Source organism: Micrasema longulum, unplaced genomic scaffold (assembly GCF_059751315.1).
Source record: "Micrasema longulum isolate JH-2025_06_02 unplaced genomic scaffold, ASM5975131v1 h1tg001364l, whole genome shotgun sequence".
In the NCBI taxonomy this organism is placed as follows: domain Eukaryota; kingdom Metazoa; phylum Arthropoda; class Insecta; order Trichoptera; family Brachycentridae; genus Micrasema; species Micrasema longulum.
The window spans coordinates 79,851-101,698 of record NW_028278550.1 but is presented as its reverse complement, the minus strand read 5'-3'; the positions used below and the strand labels follow the sequence as shown (position 1 = coordinate 101,698).

Below are 21,848 nucleotides of genomic sequence, written 5' to 3'. Positions count from 1 at the left end.
TAATATTCTTTATCTGCCTTAATACAGACATGATGACAATTCGCTAATATAATACATTCCGTTTTTCCTCGATTAATCTGTTTCCAATCACATTATGATTGTATATTTTTGATGTACGAGTATTTTTTTTTCCTGGCAATGATTAAGTTATATATTTTTTTTAATTAATTTTAATTCTTTACTATTAGCATTCGAAAGATGGGAAATGATTCCACAGACAAGCCGCATGGACACTATATGAGTTAGAGAAGAAAGAGAAATTGTGGATGGGTATTAAGACAATAGTTAAATATATTATTTTTTTTAATTGTCCTAGCTTTAATTTTCTTTATTTGTATTTTGTTTTATTTGTGCCTGTATGTATTATAAGGATATTATGTTTTTGCCATTTTTTAATGGACTAAGTCCGTTAATAAAGTGTAACGAAGTTACACTTTACACAGAACGCAAGTAATGCTTGCTTGAACATGATTTTTATATGACTTTTGACCATTGCCTAAGCGATATGCTTAACGATCGTCCGTATTTATCTTCTGAGGTAGTACTAAGCGATTACAAGGCAGACTCTCAATACGTTCTCTCAAAAAGATAGTAACAAAGATGGAAAAAATATAATAACAATTATTTTTTTTACAGTTGCAACTTTCGAACGCTTAGATACTTTTATATGTCAATAGGGCAGAATCTAGTCACATTTTTTTTGCATCTAGGCGCTCGTTTTCTAATCTGACAGCTATGTCGAAATTTAATTTGACTTCAAAATTTACTTATTTCTTTTTCATATTTTTGAGAAAAAAAGTGCCAACCTCAGAACGATTAAAAATTTAAATAAATCGTAATTATAGGAAAAATTTCTCGGTGCAACAAATTTTTGTCACTTTTAATGCGTAGATAAACGTATCGAGGGGTTCTAGATCCGTCGGTATAAACTGATGTACTTACATCAAAACTTGATGGTGGGGGGGATCGGTAGTATATCTTTGTAGTCGGTCGGGAGAATTTTGTATTCAACTATGACGTCATACTGAAGCTTTGTCATTTTAGTACGTAGATACATGTACCATGACGTACGCTTCACCTTGTTTCATATCAATTTACCTACCCAAAACTTGAAGGGGGGGGGTCAGTAGTGTATCTTAGTAATCGCTAGAGAGAATTTATCTTCAACTATAGCGTCAAGGTGAAGGTATGATGTCTTTATCTTCCCATCATAATCGGGGCCCAGGTACCGTTGATATTCAGAGGGTTAAGAGTGGATCCGTCTAACTTACTAGACAATCTTTGACTACCCGCAAACATAATTTATGTTTTAGATAGGTTTGTAAGTAAACCACACTCCTTTGTCCATGTTGACATGCTATTTAGTGTATTAGACATTGATTATATTGCTTCACTGGAGCTTCACTTTTGACATTTGTACATTCAAAACAATTCTCCGGATGTATTAAAAACAAAATGTATTTTTCTAAACCTTGTTTACTGAGAAAAATATATTTAATAACAAAACCATAACATCGAAAGGATATTGAAATTTCATTTTAAATCGAGTTCTTGTATTTGTTTCTAAATATTTAGCATGAAACAATACCATATTTTTCTCATTTAAAAACCTGTTTGTTGTTTTCACCAGTCAAATTTAATATATTTCTCATATAAATTTCTTCTTGGTACTCCACCTATGTATGAAAAATAATACTTATTTGTTAATGGAACTCAATTTCAATAAGTTTGTTAGAAAAGTGTTATTATTTAACAGAATCCCATAAAATCGTTATTCGTAAATAAATAAACTTCGTGCAAATAATATGAAATTCTTGTGCAAACATTGGATTCGTGGTATGTTTTGTATTTGTTTATTAATGGGCGTAGCTAAATTGTATAACATAGTTTAAAAGTAATAAAATGTAAAGTACATATTAAGTTTATAAATCTTACATACGTATTATGATGTACACGAAAGCACATTATTAATAATTTTACATCAGTTGATAAGGTGGTTGATAGGTTTCTGTATGTGACAATATGTAGTGAATATAAGTGGACTTTTTGAACAATGATTATCAAAAATTATCTGATATTTAAAACTGCATACAATGCCGTTGCAGGTGCTTATAGTTAAGTTCAAATATATATTCATTATCTTATCTCTTAAATTCTATAACATATGAAAACTCTTATTACTATGGAAAAAAGAAAATATGTCTTCTCATGTGCATTAAAAATATATTCTACGTAGGAAAATAAAAACTTTTCCAAATAAAAAAGAAAAACACAAAAAGTCAAATTAAAAACCACGTTCTAAAAGGCAAATTTTCAGCATACGTCTTTCTCTTGAGCCTGATAAGTTTTTTGTTTTTTTTTTTATATTTAGTGGGAGCATATTATACATTTTTGGTATATTATACTCTAGTGTTATTTTCCCGTATTAATTATTAAATTTAGGGAGAGCTAGTCCATCTACACTGGTGAACTGAGTATTATATACATGCTCCAATTTATTTCTATATTCAGATACAGACGCATGCTGAGAAACCAGCTTGGACCATAATAAAGCCATAACAGATAAAATATTTATAGATTTATACAATAAGGATATTGAAATTTCGTTTTGTTGATAGTACAATTTTTTTTTAAAATTAACAATTTGATTATTAAATTTTGTAAGATTTGAACATGGTTTATGTTTGTATTACTGGAAAACGCCACATTTTTGACATTTTTTTTATGACAGGTTTATTTTACATTATATTATCTATATTATACAAATTTATTTATAAACAGGCACTATAAATTATTTACAAGATATTTCTTTAGTTCTTTTTTTTCATTTGAGGATCCTTTATTTTAATGATGGTTTGTGGGAGATCATTGAACAACCTCGGAATAACGCAATAATGTTCGTTCTCCGAAGTTATTTGTAATTCGGGGAACGATCAGGGAGCCCTTTGTTTTTGATCTAGTGTTGTGAGTGTGGGAAACTCTTAATCTTAGTCTATGAAATACTGTCCAGTTAAAAAAAAAATGCTTATTATTAGTGGCATAAAAAATATTTTTAAATTTGTAATTTTAAATTCCCGCAAAACCGGCCATTACATTGGCCACGCCCCTAATACGTCACGATTTATGTTTATTTGTTCCTGACCATTCAAATTTGTTTAGAATATTGTCACGAATCTTGACGTTTCAACTACCAAGGCCAAACATGTCTAGCAACGTATTTTTGTCAAATTAGTTTTTTAAATTTATGTATGAAAACATTTCTCCACGATATCCATATTGATTTCGAAAATGCAATTAACAATTCTAAATCCATTTGATATATTTTTATCGGTATTCGTAGTATGTGATATTTATATACTACTCTTTTTTCCTCTATGGATAAGTATTTTAACCTGTACATCTGTTTGAATTCCTAATAAAATAAAATATAAAAGAAATATAACCTCGAGAAAGAAGAAGAATGCCCATTTCTATTCTGCATATATTGATATGTGTAATAAATTATTTAATATATATACTATATGTATAATGTACATATATTTTGATTGATAATTTGTAGAGACATGTAGATTTGTTACGAAATACAACAAAATGTTAACCAACACTAAAATGTTTGGTACATTACATATAGAATGAATGTAAGTACAAAAAAATATTATTTAAATGGGTTTTTATTTTCATTTTACTTTTCTTTGTTGTGAATATGTTACCTAGAAACTTGAACAATTTGCTTTAATTCCTTAAAAAAGTTGCTTTAAATGTGATAAAAAATTGTCCTCTCCGTATCGTCTTTGTGGTACTGGAACTTGGCAGCCATGTATGTCAAAATGTAGAAAAAACACTTGCTTAAAATTTTCTTTATTTTTCTCACAAATTTATTTGTTTATTTTATTTGGGATTTTTACAGATATTCTATTAGAAAATTATCAAAAATATATTAACAATACAAGAGCCAATTAAAAAAAACCACTGTAAATCTAATAATACATAATATATAAGAAAAGAGTTTACGTAATTGTATGTGTGTGACGTTTGTATTCATGTGTGTGTATGTGAATGTGTGTGTATGTGAATGTGTGTATGTAGAAAGGAATGAAGGAGAGGGTGCGTGTGTGTGGGTGCGTAAGTATCAAAAATAATAATTTAAAACTTGTAATTATATTGAAAAGGGTACGAGAAAGAGCCTGGTAAGAAGTTTGATTTAAAAAATATAAAAAAATCGTTTATACCTACTTTCGAAACCTTTTTGTAAATATTTAAGTCAAGAATCGTTATAAATTGTATTTTATACAAATATGGTATATTTCAAAACCATATTCTGAAATAAAGCATTTTATTTCAAAATTTAATTGATACACACTAAATAAATAATGTGCAACGAGTCCCATATGGTAGGTAACCAAAATGCAGTGAATACAATGTTATGTCAACAATAAAACAAGGTAGGTATGACAATACGCGTACGTTGATTCAGAACGAACATACATCGTAACAAACAGGACGCAGATGTCGACTGCGAAGATAAGGCGTATGAAAGTAGAGGAAGCGAGGTCCGTATGCACAGACAGAGTAATACGACGTTTTATTCTCTCCGCCTACCCTTGCGTGGGAACGGCGCGAATAACACTCTCCACTGATCAGACCAACAGTTTGAATGTTTCTTCTGACTGAGATTTCAATGCGTTCCCCTTTTATATAGGAGAACAATTAGTTTTATTATGAAGCAATTGGCCAAGACGCGCCAGTGAAAATTAAAGTCTCCAAAAACAAGCGGCATAATTCCAAAACATGACATTACTTTTATTTCCTTTTTAAGAAATGCAAAAATTATGCATTTTAAAACTTTATTAAAGTCGTAAAAAAAAATTCTTTTTCATGCAATTTTTTCTCTGTTTTTGATGTGTATTATTATTATCTTATCTCTCTCTTAAATTAATTTATAAAATATTTTTGTGTACCATATATAATATTATTATCTCATACTAACTGTAAACTATTTTTTTATTATTTGTGTAACGTACGCGTTACCACGATAAAATTTCGCCGGTTCGTCACCCGCGTCTGCCGCAGTCAAGCTTCCCGGCGTAAGTGGGAAGCCGCCCTCCCAGACAGAGCCAAAGACAAAGTCGGAAGGTAGGAGCACAGCTGCGCCGACCGCAAGTCAACCTCAATAGCCCTGAAAAGGACTTTCCACCCGGTCCAAGTGGTGCAGAGAGGCGAAGGCAGTCAGCAGGCAGAGCGGAGCGAAGAGCGAAGTGCAGGAAGGCGAACAGGGCGGAGAACGGAATAAAACACGTGTGAACTGTTCAGAGTTAGGAACTCAACTGATTTAATATCTCCAATTGACCGCCTTATAAAGCGGTGCGCGTCGGGCTCCGTGAGTCGGCCATCCCACCCGCGCCGGCTGCCTCGGAGTGGTGGGGGTAATCCTTCCCCGCCACTCGCTACATGCCGCCGGCCGCAGGTGGCGTAAATACGGGCGCTCAATGCCCGTACGGGCCATTTCGTCGGCAGCCGCGACGCGCGCAACATGACATTTACATACAATATATTTTTATACATTTTATCCATTTTAACCTAGCTATTTTTCCCCGGTAATACTGAGGCCAGGCTCGAAAGTGACCATTTTATCTTTATTGAGAGCCCAGCCATCAGTTCTATACATTTACCGGGGATCCTTTCTAGTTATTGCATTATTTTAAATTATTCGACTTTTACGCGTCCGGAACAATTTGTTTTTAGCATTAGTTTGTTAATACCATTATTTTGCTTAAATTCTTTACAAGTTATTTACAATTTGCTTCTCAATTCTAACATTTTTCTTATATCCATATTTATCTTTTTTACTTTTTTACTGTGCAAAGTTTCACCTTTTATTTTGCATTGCAGCATACTTTTTTGTATCTACATGTATACAAAAAAATGTCTTGTTTATTTTTTAAATTATTCTTCACTATGTTTGTACTTACCTGTATAATTTTTGTAAATGCCTCTCGGGAGCATTGTAAAATAAAATAAATAAAAATTAATAAATTAATAAAAACATTACTGCGCGGCAGATCTAAATATTTAAGAGCTTTAAATAAGAATTGCGTTTTTCAAAGAAATAAAGTTACCGTCAAAAATATTTTTTTTACACGCCCTGTTGTACTTTTTTAATGTTACATACACAATAAACATTGTTTTCTTATTCATTACACAACAGTCTAAAAATAATGATAAGGCAAAAGTACATATTTACATCTTTAAAACTGAAATTTACGTCATACAAAAAATATCCATGAGCATACGCAATAAGATATTATCAGTATATTCCAGTAGGCAATACACAGTTAAAATACGAGTATGTATCTCTAAAAATCTGTTCATAAAAGGTCTAAACACTTATTAACTCGTTACTTCCAAGAAATAAATCTACTCCCTCTCCGGGTGTGATAAATAATATTTCACAAATTTTCCTTTAGTAACTTTTGCTTACAACTTTGATGAGAAAAAGTTGAGTCGTAAAAACAGATTTATATTCCGTAAAAGCCTTAAAATGTTATCAAAGATACACACCTTTTAACAAAACAATCAGCGCCATCTATACATGTTACACGAAACTTTAACATTATGTTATAAAGTTGTTAATGGAAAATATTTCGTATAAAGATAAGGACGAGACGAGATAAGCGGTCTTTTTGTGACTTAAATAACATTTATGCAATTTAGTATCAAATTAATTTAGCGTCCGAGTATACATGATTATGTTTTCCATGTATTAATACTTTGTTGTAATGTGTAACATAAAGATAGTTGTTTTTGTTTATACTATTCACTTATTTGAAATTCCCTGAGGTGATGAGTTCTGCTTGAATGGTTTCTGTGTATTATAATCTAAGTTCGATACTTTTACTACCGAATCGCCCGACACGAGACTTTTTTAAAGACAGCAAATTAAACGTCACTTCGTTACAGATAGTGACTGCCGGCGTAACCTTAATTCGGTAAAGTGTTGTTTAGATAAAGTTACTAAAACATTTACGTTTTTTTCCAAATATTGAACATTTTGAGACGTTGGATATTTTTTGTGCTTTTTATTCAAAATGAATTATAGAGATGATCGTCTCAGCAGCCCGCTGGTTTTCGTCAATAATACTGTGAGTGCAAACAATGTTATTATATTATAAAACATATCGGACTATAAGCATGACTGATTTTTAAAATCCTTTGGTTAAATCAAGATATAAGAGCAAATATGAAGATAAGTATATGTTTTTTTTTAATATCACTAACGAAACTTTAAACCTCTTAAATCAAAGTAATAGTATCTCGATAATAAAAATAAGGATTTTTTTATTTATTTGATCTTTTTAAAAAACACGTTATACTTTATAATTTTTTTTATACTAGGGTTTTCGGAAAAAAACTTCAATAATTTAAAATATTACAACAGAAATAAAAACAATTTTTAATAAAAGTAACATGTAGATATAGGCATTTATAGGGCTTATGATTGCCTGTTCAATATATATATATATAACTGGATAATTTATACAGCGCCATTTTTGTGAAAATCACCTCAAGGGCGCTGTACAATTAATAAATATCCCAGCACGTCTTGCAGCTACAGAGCGCATGGACAATTGGGAGTCTAGTTCCTCGTTTTCGATTAAGATCAATTAAAAATTATAACAGATAGGAGCTAGATTACAGGACGTCTTGCAGCTATAGAGCGCATAGACAGTTAGAAATTTGGCCCCCATTTACCCATTTTAAAAATTGACAAATAAATTTATTGTATTAATGATATTTAAAAATAAAAATAATACTATGAATAATAAAAAGGAGTATGATTACAACACGTCTTGCAGCTACTAAGCGAATAAACTATTGGAATTCTAGACCCCATTTACAAAATTTAGGTATTTTAAAAAATATATGAAAGCTAGATAACCAATCATCGTGCAACTACAAAGCGCATGGACAAGTGGAGTTCTAGCAAATTTAAAATTATATCAATAAATTTACAAAAAATAGAGCATAGTAGTAAATTTGTCAAGTGTTCATGAAGCAAGTGGCCACTTTACACATTAAAAGTAGATTTCTGTTTTTCACATGATAGGCTTAAAATATGAAATTTATGTAATTTTTTTCACTTTATGTATTTTTAACATAGAACACTCTTAAGGTGGTAATATGGAAGTTGAGGCATATAATGGGCTTATGGCCTGTCATTGGCTGGTTTATGTTGCTACTTAACACACTGCGTAACGTACTGCCATTTAAAAATCCATATTTTTTCAATCATCCCAGTTATTATTTTTTTAGTAGTTTATTTATACATTCACAAATCATTGATTCATTTACATTAATTGGGACACAAGACACAAGTTCATGTGACTGAAGTTCTGAGTTCAGTGACTTGATTTTTATCGAATTTTATGTATTACGTCCCAACAGAGATAAAGCATCTAATTTGTAAGTCTATGCATTTACTGGGCTTATGATTTACCATAGTTGCATCACAATGACGAAGTTCAGTGGTTTTTTTATATACATTTATGTATGTATAATTTTTTAATAGAATATTAAACTAAGCTATTTTTTTCGAATACATATCTTATTATTTGCGCTATGTTTTTTAAAGTTTTGTATTTCTGAAATACATCCGCGTGTGACGTCAGAGGTTCTTCCCTGTCAGTTCTCCCGATTGGATCGTTTACGGTAAGCGACCGGATATCCTGCACAGCTCTCATATCATTGGTTGGTTCATATGAATCAATGTCGTCGTTCATATTTTTTATGATTTTTTCGTACATTTTCAAGAAACTTTGCCGTACAGTTTAATGCTTTAATTTTTACCTCGCGCAAGAAAAAAAAATTGTATCCAATTTCAAATTAACAAATACAAACTAATAAACAAAACACTGTACTTCCTCGTTAAGAATTATTATAAGGTTTTCATTTTAATTAGAATTAGCGTGCTTGTGCTGCGCTATCAATAATAAATAATATTATCACAAATTATTATAATAACAATTTAATACACATGCGGAAGCTGTTTTGCGTAAATACTTTGAACCACCAAGTATTTATTTATTTATTTTTATATTAACGGTTCAAGGAACCTTATACAATAAAAAGTTTTACAGAAATCATCACAGCAGTGAACAAATCATTGTGTAATATATAATATGAAATATACCTATATAATTCAACTGAATAATTAAAACTAAACAAATTAGTTAAAGTTTTTTTTTTTTAAACTACAAAAAAGTAAAAGAGAAACATAAAATATCTAAGATGACAAATAAAATATAACAACATAAAGTGTATTCTAAATATAAATATAACAAAGTAAAATTAAGAATAATTTAACATAAACATAAAGTGGCTAGTATTTAGCTAGATAATAATGAAAAACAAAAATAATGCTACAATAATACTTTATAAATAATACGTTTTCTGGATCAATATGGTACTCACATTGGCAAGTTTATATTTTATTTGTCAGTTCCTTCTTTTAACTTGTAAATTATTATTATGTATTAAAATGTAATTGCCTAGCTTGGAACCACGGTATGTACCCTTGTCAGCTGGGCAAAATGTTACACAAAATACATGTTATGTGATAATGTTTAAATAAAAAAATTTAAAAAATATATATTTTTTGAAAAAATATTAATAATTATATCTCAATGTCTAAAAGTGATCTTCTTACTTTGAAAAAATAGTTTGATGAATTTGAACTCACAAATTCTCTAAAATACCTCGATACGGTAACCAAAAACCATACAACGGAACTTAAAACAATGTAAACTGCTTTAAGATGCTTAACGTATTGCTGCGAATTAAGATCAATATATAGGTAACATTAATTATAATAATAATAATCATGATTTATTAACAAAAATAACAATTACTTTATATACCTACTACATAAACACTTAGATTTAGATTTCTCTGGATCGTGTCTAGTCTGCCTAACTAGGTACAACCTGTTTCATTACAACAATATTTCAAAAATAACCCCGCAAACGCTTTCTTTGCCATAATTGCCGACAAGTTTTCCTTATTACAAAAGGCAGTTTTTTATAATTTGAGGATTCATCTTGCAAGTAAACCCAGAGGTATTATTAACGTCTGGTTTAGAACATGAAGCTTTAATTTCGATTGAATATTTTTTTTATTCAAATTTTCGATCATAATAAAATATTTTCAATTGATAATTTTACATTAAAAAAATTAAAATATATCATCATAATTCCCTTTCCGCACATAATGGTGCATAGGGCACTACATGGTTACACCAATCGCAGCGTATCTTGATCATTTTTGTTACATGTAGGTGTTACTTAAAAAACATCTAAATAAAACAATTCTTACAGCCTGTATTACGAGTGATTTGTGATGTTTTTTTATCAACTTTTTATTAAAACTTTTGTGTTATTATATATAATATCCCCTCATACCAAAACTTTTGCTGGTTGGGAATATTTCGTACAAATAAAACATGTAAATTAAAAAAAACCTTATATATTGTCATAAATAAATAAATCTAAATCTAAAATAATCAGTTTTACGCTTCAGGTACCAGTCCAGACACTATGAAATCTTCTAGTGTGAAAACATCCTTTTAAATAAATATTTTATATCAACCATGTCGGGAATCGAACCCGAGACCTCTTGTATGGTAGGCAAACGCGATTACCATTGCACCATGAGGCCGAAAAAATATAGATTTACATTTTTTGGGAAGTAACGTTGTCAAAAACATTTTTGAATTACTGTTATTACAAAAGTTATAGTTTTTTAAGTGTTCTTTAAAAATGTCTTATCCCACTTTTTTGTTAAAATTATTTTTTAAATTAATAAATGTGAAAGTTGTATAACCTTTTTTGTTCTATTCAGTACTTTATAAATTAAACTCAACAGCCAAGCTAAATAATCAATCAAGTTTTTGAAAAATACGTCTGATGTTAAGCATTCGTTATCTCAGTTTGAGGTTTTTTGTTTTATAGAGTCTTTATTCAATAAAATATACATATTATTACAATATTAATACATTATAAAGAAAACAAAGTATTAAGATATATTTTGTCCCGATAAACTATTCAATAATAGTTTGTCATCGGGTGCCCAGACATTAGTTTTAATTGATAATCAAATAAGAAGAGTACAGACATAATACTGTATACGTATATTTTATTTTTTTTTAAGTAAGAAAATAGAGTAAAATAATACAATTAAGATTAAAAAATAGTAATATACTTAAATATATTTTAAATATAAGAAAAAAAAATAATAGACACATATATAAATAGTGTGTGCTCATAAATGTAATCAAAACAAGATAAAAAATAAATTAAACAAAGTAAAGTAAATCGAGAATTTCAATTCATATCTACAGAAAAAAAAAAAAAATAAGTTGGTGGGGCTTAACACGTTTTTGCATGAATAACTTGTAACTATTAAATTAAGTCATTAAATTGTGAATATGTTGTAGAAAGTCTTATATTAAATACCAACATACTTGTATTTATAGAATTTTAATAAACGAGAAGGCGCGTAAAATCAAGTTTGCATACATCGCACTGTGTTCAACAATTGCCAAGAGCCGTAAAAAAAACCAAAAAAAAAGGAAGAAAAATAAAAAAAATACAATTTGTTTTTAAATGTATCGATAGATTAAACATACACAGTTTATCACAGCACTGACCCTTCTTTTATCAATGCAAGTAACATCGGTAGTTTCTTCGAGTTCAATGTTGCAATAACATTTTATGTTTCTTAGGAGTAAAATTAAATTAAAATTTGTATTATCGGATCCAAACTCGGAAATCAAGTGCTACGGAATATGCGTCATAATAAATATTTTATTACGTGCGGTAAAAATTGAGCATTAGTTAAATTGTACGGCGAAGTTTCTTAATAAACAATAAAAAATGTTTTGAGACTGAACATATTACAAAATAGATGAAGAACATTTAAGAGAAGGAAATATAGAAGTCTAGGCATCTACAGGGCCTGGTCCACCTGGTCCATGACTTCCCACTTTACACACTGTGTAATATTCACCATTCTGCCCATATTCCTGTTCTTGTTGAATTTTCTTCATCTCTGTTGTAATATGTTGATATGAACAGCTCCCCAGGGAGTTGAATCCAGTCCTTGTCTACAAAAATTTGGACAAACTCAAAATATTGTTGATAAATTACCTGGTCCATGAAGAAGTATAGAAATTGAAAAAATAATATTTTCAGGCGTAGCCTAGTATGTAGGTGAAATAATTCAATTCGTTGAATCTCACCTGCATAAATAAAGGTTTCAGCTCTTTAACTTCACAAACATCAACAGATGAAAGAATTGAAGGAATATAGATGTTCAAATATAGGCAGAATGGTGAATGTTACACGGTGTGTAAAGTGGCCACTTAAACCAGCCATTGACAGGTCATAAGCCCTGTAGATGCCTGGACTTCTATATTACCTTCTCTTAAATGTTTTTCATCTCTGTTGTAATATGTGAATGTAATATAGATGTCTCTATCTATATTCCTTCAATTCTTCTGTTTGTTGACGTTTGTGAAGTTAAAGAGCTGAAACCTTTATCTATGCGGGTGAGATTCATTTAATTGAATTGGTCATGGAACAGGTCATAATCCCTGTAGATGCCTAGACTTCTTTATTACCTTCTCTTAAATGTTTTTCATCTCTGTTGTAATATGTTAACATGTTGTAATATTTAAGTTTGTCAGTGAAAATTCTTGATGGAAGCTCATTGTAATTTATTGAATAAATAAAACTTAATTCCACCTGGTCCAAGAAGAAGTATATAAATTAAAAAATATTTTCAGGCGTTGCCTAGTATGTAGGTGAAATAATTCAATAACATGAATCTCACCCGCACCAATAAAGGTCTCAGCTCTTTTACTTCACAAACGCCAACAGACGGAAGAATTGAAAGAATAAATTTTCAAAAATAGGCAGAATGGTGAACGTTACACAGTGTTTAAAGTGGCCACTTAAACCACCCAATGACAGATCATAAGCCCTGTAGATGCCTAGACTTCGATATTCCCTTCTCTAAAATGTTCTTCATCTCTGTTATATTATGTTAATATTTACAGCCCCGTGGGTGGTTGAATCCAGTCATTGTCTACAAAAATTAGGACAAACTCAAAACTTTGTTCAAGTTTTTTTTTCATTTCTTTTCACAATTACCCCTTGTCCCTACAGCATTTTCAATTCCCGTCTACGATTTTACACCACACCCACGCCATATCGATTTCTGTATGCCCACGGAACAGCATAGAACCCAGAGTAACTTTATACCACCTGTGGTCAAGGGCTATAATACCCCAACGTAAATTCGAGTTCGACTTCCCCTTCCATTTCAGTTCCTTCTCAACATCCGGTGTTTACGTAACTATTAGGTGTAAACTTAAGTTGTGCCCCCTTTTTTCTAAATTTAAAAATGAGCACCAAAGATAAAAAACGGTAAAGGTTATACGTCATTCGAAAGGAAATTTTCTGCTCTACAAGAAACTGTATTTGCTTTTACGTTGACAAGTTGTGATTGTTTATAACATTTTCAACTTGCCAGTCTTGAAGATGCCTACTAAGGCGAACGTATTCTTCATCCACCTGGACACAGAATAAAAAGAAGTATAACTACTATAGTCCTTAAAATATAGCTTGATTAGAATGACAGTTGTCAGCAAAAGTGACGACATAATTTAGCAGTAACTTCTGAGGAGTGATTTATATTGACACACGAAAATTCATTCGTATCTGGCATGTTAATTTATTTTTTTAATACAATGCTTGACATATAAATCAACAAAAATTTATAAAATCAGCTTTGAAACTAAAAAAAACTAAAACTAACCAAATTATTAACGACGTTCTTACAAGGTTACATCATTTTGCAAAAACGTTAGAGATGTGACAAATTGATCAATGTAAATAAATATATAAAAATAATGCATTTGATGTTGTTCGTGAAAAAAGTATAAATGCCTTACTTTTTGGTGAATAATTGTCTTAAACACACTATAATAGGCTTGTTTTTGCGTTTTTATATCAATTTTTAGAAACAGAGTTTCATGTTTGCATGAAAAAACTGATTAAATCGATTTGATCGGTACATGATCAGTGATCAGTAATTTCCCATCACAATTAACATTAGTTTGGCAGCTGTCATTTAAATCAAGCTATATTTTAAGGACTATAAAAAAGTTTTTTACCTATTTCTAAATATGTGAGATAAATCGGTAAAATCCGTTTTTTTTAAATTTTAGGGACAATTTTAAACTGTTTTCGTGTGGTTGATATTTGAAGGGCACACAGCAAAACGGGCTCATTAACAAATAATCAGGATAGCAAAAAGAAAATTAAAAACCTGGTTTTCGAAGTAGGTACTGGTTTTTTATATTTAATTAAGTAGGTTTGTATTTAGCGTAAAATACATTTTTACATACAAGCACTGAAAAAAATAAACTCATAACTTCTACTTTCAACTAAAAAAAACTCCATTCTTGAACACAGAAAAACAAGCTCATTAAACCGCGATCTCATATTTTTAAAAAAAAGTTATATGTTCCTGATTGTGTCGCTATAAACTGTGTCTCTGTCCTTAACAAATGTATGTTTAATGTAATTAATAAATAAATAAAAAATAAATATAAAGACAAAGAGACCCATTTATAAGTTTTTTGAAATTCTATTAATATCTCGAAAATCAATGAAAATGCCAAGAGCTCGTTTTGCCGTGTACCCTTCATTTGACACTCGTATATGAATGTATGAAAGTTTGTCCTTTATAGACTTGATAACTAACTGGCCGATTTACATGCAATTTTTCGCAAAATAATCCAATTCACGTGACTTAGGTTTGCAAATAATATCTTCAATACGTTCATCAGAAAAATTTAGGAGCGAAAATGTGTTTTTCATCGAACTTCCAGAGTTGCATTCGACAAAAATGCACATTTCAAAAAATTAGGAGGATGTTGTTTTTTGTATTTAAAAGAAGTTAGTATTTTAACGTTTACAAACACCAATACTGAATTTATTAATTTCCTTACAATTTCTTAATTTCTACAGAGTAACTTATTTTTAATCAATTTTAAGAAATGGTTAAATAATTTCAATCGACATTTGATACGTTTTTGAAAAACGGATTCTTACACAGAATGCACCACTGTTAGTAAGTTGCGCAGAGATTTACATTTGCAAAAAGAATTCCATATTTGAAAACGAATTATTTTATGTTTTGGAATTCAACCATAAACAAGGTACCTAGGTACCTGATTAAATTCAATATTTAAATATTAAAAAGTTTCCTTTTGGAATTCAATCATAAGCAAGTACCTAGGTACCTATATATCAATGAAAAGCCTTTTTCCTTCGATTCTGACAGTTTTTTCACGCTTTCACGACACATTACTTTTTCTTTTATTATTATTTAATTTATTTATTTATTTATTGACGGACTTATATAGTCCATTCCAACTATGGTGAACACATTTTATTATACTAAATACATGTACAAATGAAATAAAATGCAACCAAATAAAATTAAAGGTAGGACAAAAAAATATATATAATTACTACCTCAAGACAAATTCTAGTCAAATTAGTTTTTTCTTTTGGTTTCGAATTGAATGTCAAGGTTACATCAAAAGGCTGGCGGTTAAAGAATGACTCAATTCGCGTTGAGCATGAGTTTGGTGTCAAAATTTTAGAATGCTTAAAGTAAAACGCGGTCTGTCTTTTCTTCATTAACCCGTATTCCCGTATTTTCTCCCTGGATTATGGTAATAGAGCGGTGATTTTTGCACAATTTTGATTTGAGTACGACGAGGACTTTTAACCAATCATATGAGGAGATAAAACGAAAAACTAACCCTTATTATATTTACATATAAATAGCTTAAAAAAGTCCAAAACAAATAACGTGCGTCCTTATTTACGAAAAAATATTTGTTCAACCAGCTTATAGCAGGCAAGCTGAAGTTCGAGCAGGATAACGTCTGTCGGGTCTGCTAGTTATTTAATAAAAATGTTACGATTTTAAGAGAGAAAATACTGTATGAGATACAGGAATTTTGTGTTTAGAAGGTTTCGTGCCTAACCTCTATATAGGGAACACAGTTGGAAGTCCCCTATGTAATTAGAGACTTCAATATATATTATAACATTTCTCCAGGTTTCTTACTAAGGATGCCGAATACCGAACGCGTCTCCTAAAGCATGTTGTACCTAATGCTGTACTTTATTAGAACCATTATGGAACCTCACGATAGCACCCAATAAGAGATACGTGAATATGGTACACAGAACATAATTATCCGGTTTTAGGATTGCGGTTGGTAACGCTTTATCACAGAGGACACTTCCATTTAACCATAAGACGACAAGAATTTAACAAACGGACATTTACACCAAAATGATGCGTTGTAAATATATAGTAGGGTAGGTCCTTCCCCGAGCAATTAATCAGATAAAAATATTTTTTATGCTACCCTATTAGGATTTATTGAATTGCCAAATGATCAGTCCTGATAATAAGTTCTTACAATCACTTCATTATGCATTTCACAATATTTTAAACCGTATTCAAAAGAAACGTAATTTGATTTCTTCAATAAAATTAATTACTTATTTATCAACTCATTTTGTTCTTAAATATTTTTTTTTTTCTGTTGTTTTTTTCCTTGTTTATAATTATCTTTTCATGAAACTACTTTCTTTATAAATGTTTTTTTTATTTAAACGAAGTGGTCAAATAAAACGAAATAATAATTCGTAACCAAATAATTTTATTTGATTTTTTATTAAAATCATTAACTATCATGTTTTAAATAGCAATATTTACAAAAATCACAAATATTAGTGTAAGAAAAATACGTTTTCTTTGTAATACTAGGAATCAGATATGTTGTTAAACTTACGTATTTTTTTTTTGTTCATAGCATTAACTTTGTGGTCAAATATTTTAATTAATGTTAGTAAAATAGTTAATATAAGTAGTTAACTACTTACCGACTTTTTATGTCTACTGGTCAAATGTAAAAAAAATTACAATCAAATAATAAAAAAGGACTTAAATTAAGCAACGTGGAAGTGTTCCACATTAAAAAAGCGTTAAAAAATAATATTTCCCTAATAAATAATCAAATATCTTATTAAGAGAGCTCACTTTTTTATTTTAAAATTAACCAATCGAATTACGTTCAACCACTTAGCCCCTCATCTTCCTTACCCCTCCCCCACAAATTCTGCGACATGTCGCTAAATATTATTAACCTAATTTTAGTGCATGTTCAGACATGGTGGTGTTTGCATCCCCTTTAACTCTGTATGTAATTTATGTATTTTTTTGTAAAAACTAAATATACTACGGTGACGTTATAGGTGATAGTGTATTTTCGTATTTGCATGTTGTGTAGTGAATGTCCTGACGAAGCGGCGGGTACGTCTCGAAACCAGTAGACGTAAAAAGTCGGTAAGTGGTTAAATACTAATATTTACTAACATTATTATATTTTTTAATTTGAAAAGAACAAATATATGATAATATATTATTTAACATTTTACAACAGAGATGAAGAACATTCAAGAGAAGGTACTATAGAAGTCTAGGCATCTTCAGGGCTTATGACCTGTCAATGGCTGGTTTAAGTGGCCACTTTACACACTGTGTAACATTCACCATTCTGCCTATATTTGAACATCTATATTCCTTCAATTCTTTCATCTGTTGATGTTTGTGAAGTTAAAGAGCTGAAACCTTTATTTATGCGGGTGAGATTCATCTAATTGAATTATTTCACCTACATACTAGGCAATGCCTGAAAATATTATTTTTTCAATTTTTATACTTCTTCATGGACCAGGTAATTTATCAACAATATTTTGAGTTTGCCCAAATTTTTATAGACAAGGACTGGATTCGACTCCCTGGGGAGCTGTTTATATCAACATTTTACAACAGAGATGAAGAACATTCAAGATAAGGTAATATAGAAGTCTAGGCATCTACAGGGCTTATGACCTGTCAATGGCTGGTTTAAGTGGCCACTTTACACACTGTGTAACATTCACCATTCTATATTCCTTCAGTTCTTTCATCTGTTGATGTTTGTAAAGTTTAAGAGCTAAAACCTTTATTTATGAGGGTAAGATTCATCTAATTGAATTATTTCACCTAAATACTAGGCAACGACTGAAAATATTATTTTTTCAATTTCTATACTTCTTTATGGACCAGGTAATTTATCAAAAATATTTTGAGTTTGTCCAAATTTTTGTAGACAAGGACTGGATTCAACTCCCTGGAGATAAGCCCTGTAGATGCCTAGACTTCTATATTACCTTCTCTTGAATGTTCTTCATCTCTGTTGTAAAATGTTAATATAAACAGATCCCCAGGGAATTGAATCCAGTCCTTGTCTACAAAAATTTGGACAAACTCAAAATATTGTTGATATATTATTTAGGTTTATCTTTAAGATATTTTAACTACTAACCCACTTGATATCATTCTAACGAAGTCATCAAAATTGATAAAAATACCAATTAATTGATTTTGATATTTTGTGCATTTATACTATTTTAATTATAACGTTTAAATAAATGATTACTAAACGGTTATCTTAAACAGGTTTACAAAAACAAATAAGGTAATGGCATCAGTAATGGACTGCACCTTAGTTATGGACAAAAGTTTATTAAATCCTTTAAAATAAGAAATATTCAACATATTTTTATACTGGCAAAAATGAATCATAAACTATAGATATTTATCTATCAACCGGGATGCATATCGCGACAATCGGCTATTACGTTAAAAAATAGCTAGCATTTAAAGGCACCAATCGAACGGCGTTAGCGAAATTCATAATTTCTTGCAGAAATAATTAGTGAGGTGAGTAACTATTTTGTAATTAGTTGGTAGAAATTTTAGTAATTACTTATTGAAATATTAAATAATACGTTTTCTAGACATACCGTAGATACGAAATTAATCTAAATTCATACCTAGCTACTTGTATATTTTGTCAAATTTGAATGTTCATAACTGACTACCGATTTTCATCTTAGACCAGTGATGGACAAAATGTCCATAAATTGAGTCAAATAGTTTATCTGTGTTTTTATCGCAGTTACCTTCAATTTAAGTCTGTCGTGCCGTCTTTGTTGTACATTATGTTTGTGCTACTGATAAGTGTACGCAATTTAGTCATGGACATGGGTGTCCAATACTGGTTGTCCATAAGTGGATCTTAAATAAAGGTATATTTTGTGTTTTCTTTTCTAGCCATGGCACCCAAAAAAATATATACGCCAAAACAAATGGGACGTGCCGTAGATGCAGTGAACAGGGGGGAAGCAGTAGGGGCAGCGGCGTTAAAATATGGTCTACCACAAATAAATAACCCAGGAATAATTGAAAACAAACTTTTTTCTTTGTTTGAAATTAGTACAATGACGTTATCTATTGGAAACACCTTCAGATGGTCGGAAAAAACCGATAAGATTTGGTACAAAATAGAAGACATTGTGGAAAGGATAAATGATCCTGTACAGCAAAATAAAAGAGGTTTTTTTTAAAGTAATGAAGATGGAAAAATATTTACCTAATATCTATATGACCTAAAGAGATTTTGTTACTCATACGTCCAATGCTGGACGTCCATTACTGGACGTTGTCCATTAATGGGTGTCCATAATTAGATTTTGTCTGTCCATCACTGATGATTAGAAGTAACTATGGTTTTTCTATTTTTTTATTTAAACCTGTAACCCGCTATTAATTTTATTATTAAAAAAAGATTTCCAACATACCGTACTATCATTATTTCACATCGTCTGATTTCATTTTGTTAAAAATGGATCGTAGGGTTATGAAGTCTAAAAACATTTTCTAAAACTGTCCATCACTGGTGCCTTTACCTTATTAACTTATCTGCGCATAATGAATAACCTCGGCACATATAATAAAAACGAGGTCTTCGGTTAAATAACTTGTTAAGGTGATTCTGAACTAAAATATGAAATTAATTATTTATAGATGGTGCTTTTATATTTTTTTATTGAAAAATGACATTTTTACGTTTATTTTCAATGAAAATTTCACGAAACTTGGTTTGCGGAAACTTATCACTATATTGATTGTAACAAATACCATAACAATATAATTTATGTACTTTTCCCAAAATGATGTACAAACTGTTGGACATGGGGGTGCTTCATGAGTTACTCAGTGGGCGCCTTGTTAGTCCGGCTCTTTTGTCGGAGTTATCATTAAATGTCCCCGGCTACCGCACCCGTCACACGACAGATGATTTCAAGCCATGTAAATGCCTAGACTCGAAAATGGGGCCGAAAATACCAAAAACTTAAAGATAGATCGTCGTAAGTGTACCTTTGTAATCACTGGGGAAAATTTATCTTCATCTATGACGTTATGGTGAAGCTATGCCTTCCGATTGAAGCTAGGCCGTGGTCCCATGGCTAGTATCGCAGACTCCAGATCTGGAGATCCGAGATTCAAACCCCCTCTACTACAACTTATTTCACATTTTCTAACACGGGTTTTTGCTGCTAAAATAATGGTTCTGAAATTCAAATTATTATTTTTTAAATCTTAAGAACGCAAATATTATTTTTTCTTTTAAAAAATCCCGTTAAGGCTGTAGTCGGTAAGTTGAATCGTACGGTTTGCCGCCGAATGCGTAAAATATACCGCTTCAAGACAAAGCAATCAAAAAAAATATCCTGTTACATTGTATGTTCGTCAATTTTTACGTACTCTTCATACTTTGTTTGACAAAATGAGAAAGACAGAGATAGATAGAGTTTTTGCGTGACTATTTAATAGGTAAAATCTATAAATAGCACTCCTGACTAGCGTACTGCAGAGATAATGTAGAATTGTACAACTATCGGATAATCTGTGACATATGTTGATTTCTGGCTTCTGGGTAATTATGGATATTTGTATTTTCGAAGTTGACAGATAACACTGTTATGTTTTAATGAAAATGCACCATGTCACTAAAGTGAATGCCAAAAAAATAATGCACTTCATAATATTGTTTTCAAGAGAAAAATTATTTGATCTCATCAAATTACGTAAGTAAAAACATTTTTTGACAGTATGACATTTTATAATATTTTTCCTTTAAACTGATAAGTTTTTTTGAATTTGCACTTGATCATGTATTTCGTAATAAAATTGGAAAAATATGGTAGATAAATTCTAAAAAATTAACAACATATAATGAGAAAAGACTCGGCCAAATACCTAAAAATATTTTTATAGGTTAAGAATGTATTGTGTATATTATTTTAATTGATTTTATTTTCTTAGTTACTATTTAAGTTCAAAACCATGATAACTATCAATTAAGGTAAGCATTGCATTTAATCTACGTAAAATTTATAAATACATTTCATTCCAGGTGCAACAGACAAAAGAATAATGCAAAAGAATAAAGTCAAAAGGGTGCCTACCAACTTTTACACTAAAAACCTATAAAAGCACATTTAATCACCTATCTAAGAGTTGTGTATCAAGTTCTATATAGTAAAGCATGTATTCCACTCAGAAAATACTAAAAGGATGTCTACATAATCTTACATGAAAAAAACTAAAACGGTAATTCAAGCATTTTAAGAGTTTTGTGCATATAGTGGAAACCTTGTATTGACAAAATACTGTAAGCGATTATTTTAATATGCATTGAGAAAATATAAATATGCTAAATTACTTACATAATAGTTTTATTTCTATTTTTACACCTATGTGAGAGTGACGTAAAATATTTTAAAAATATATACAAGTGTTTTAAACCT

General features: G+C 30.3%; 1 protein-coding gene and 1 long non-coding RNA gene across 2 annotated transcripts in view; both read left to right on the top strand.

The window, feature by feature from the left end:
- Window positions 1–6,709: 6,709 nt before the first annotated feature.
- LOC148275674 (leucine-rich melanocyte differentiation-associated protein-like) overlaps window positions 6,710–21,848 on the top strand; it is a 52,971-nt gene continuing 37,832 nt past the window's right edge. The window contains exon 1 of the mRNA XM_088235364.1: window positions 6,710–7,139. Within this exon, the coding sequence (XP_088091490.1) occupies window positions 7,086–7,139 (54 nt within the window). The 5' untranslated portion in view covers window positions 6,710–7,085. The remainder of the gene's footprint in view (window positions 7,140–21,848) is intronic.
- Window positions 20,867–21,766, top strand: LOC148275676 (uncharacterized). The gene is made up of 2 exons (XR_015823963.1): window positions 20,867–21,125; window positions 21,455–21,766. It is a non-coding gene; the product is annotated as an uncharacterized LOC148275676 (long non-coding RNA).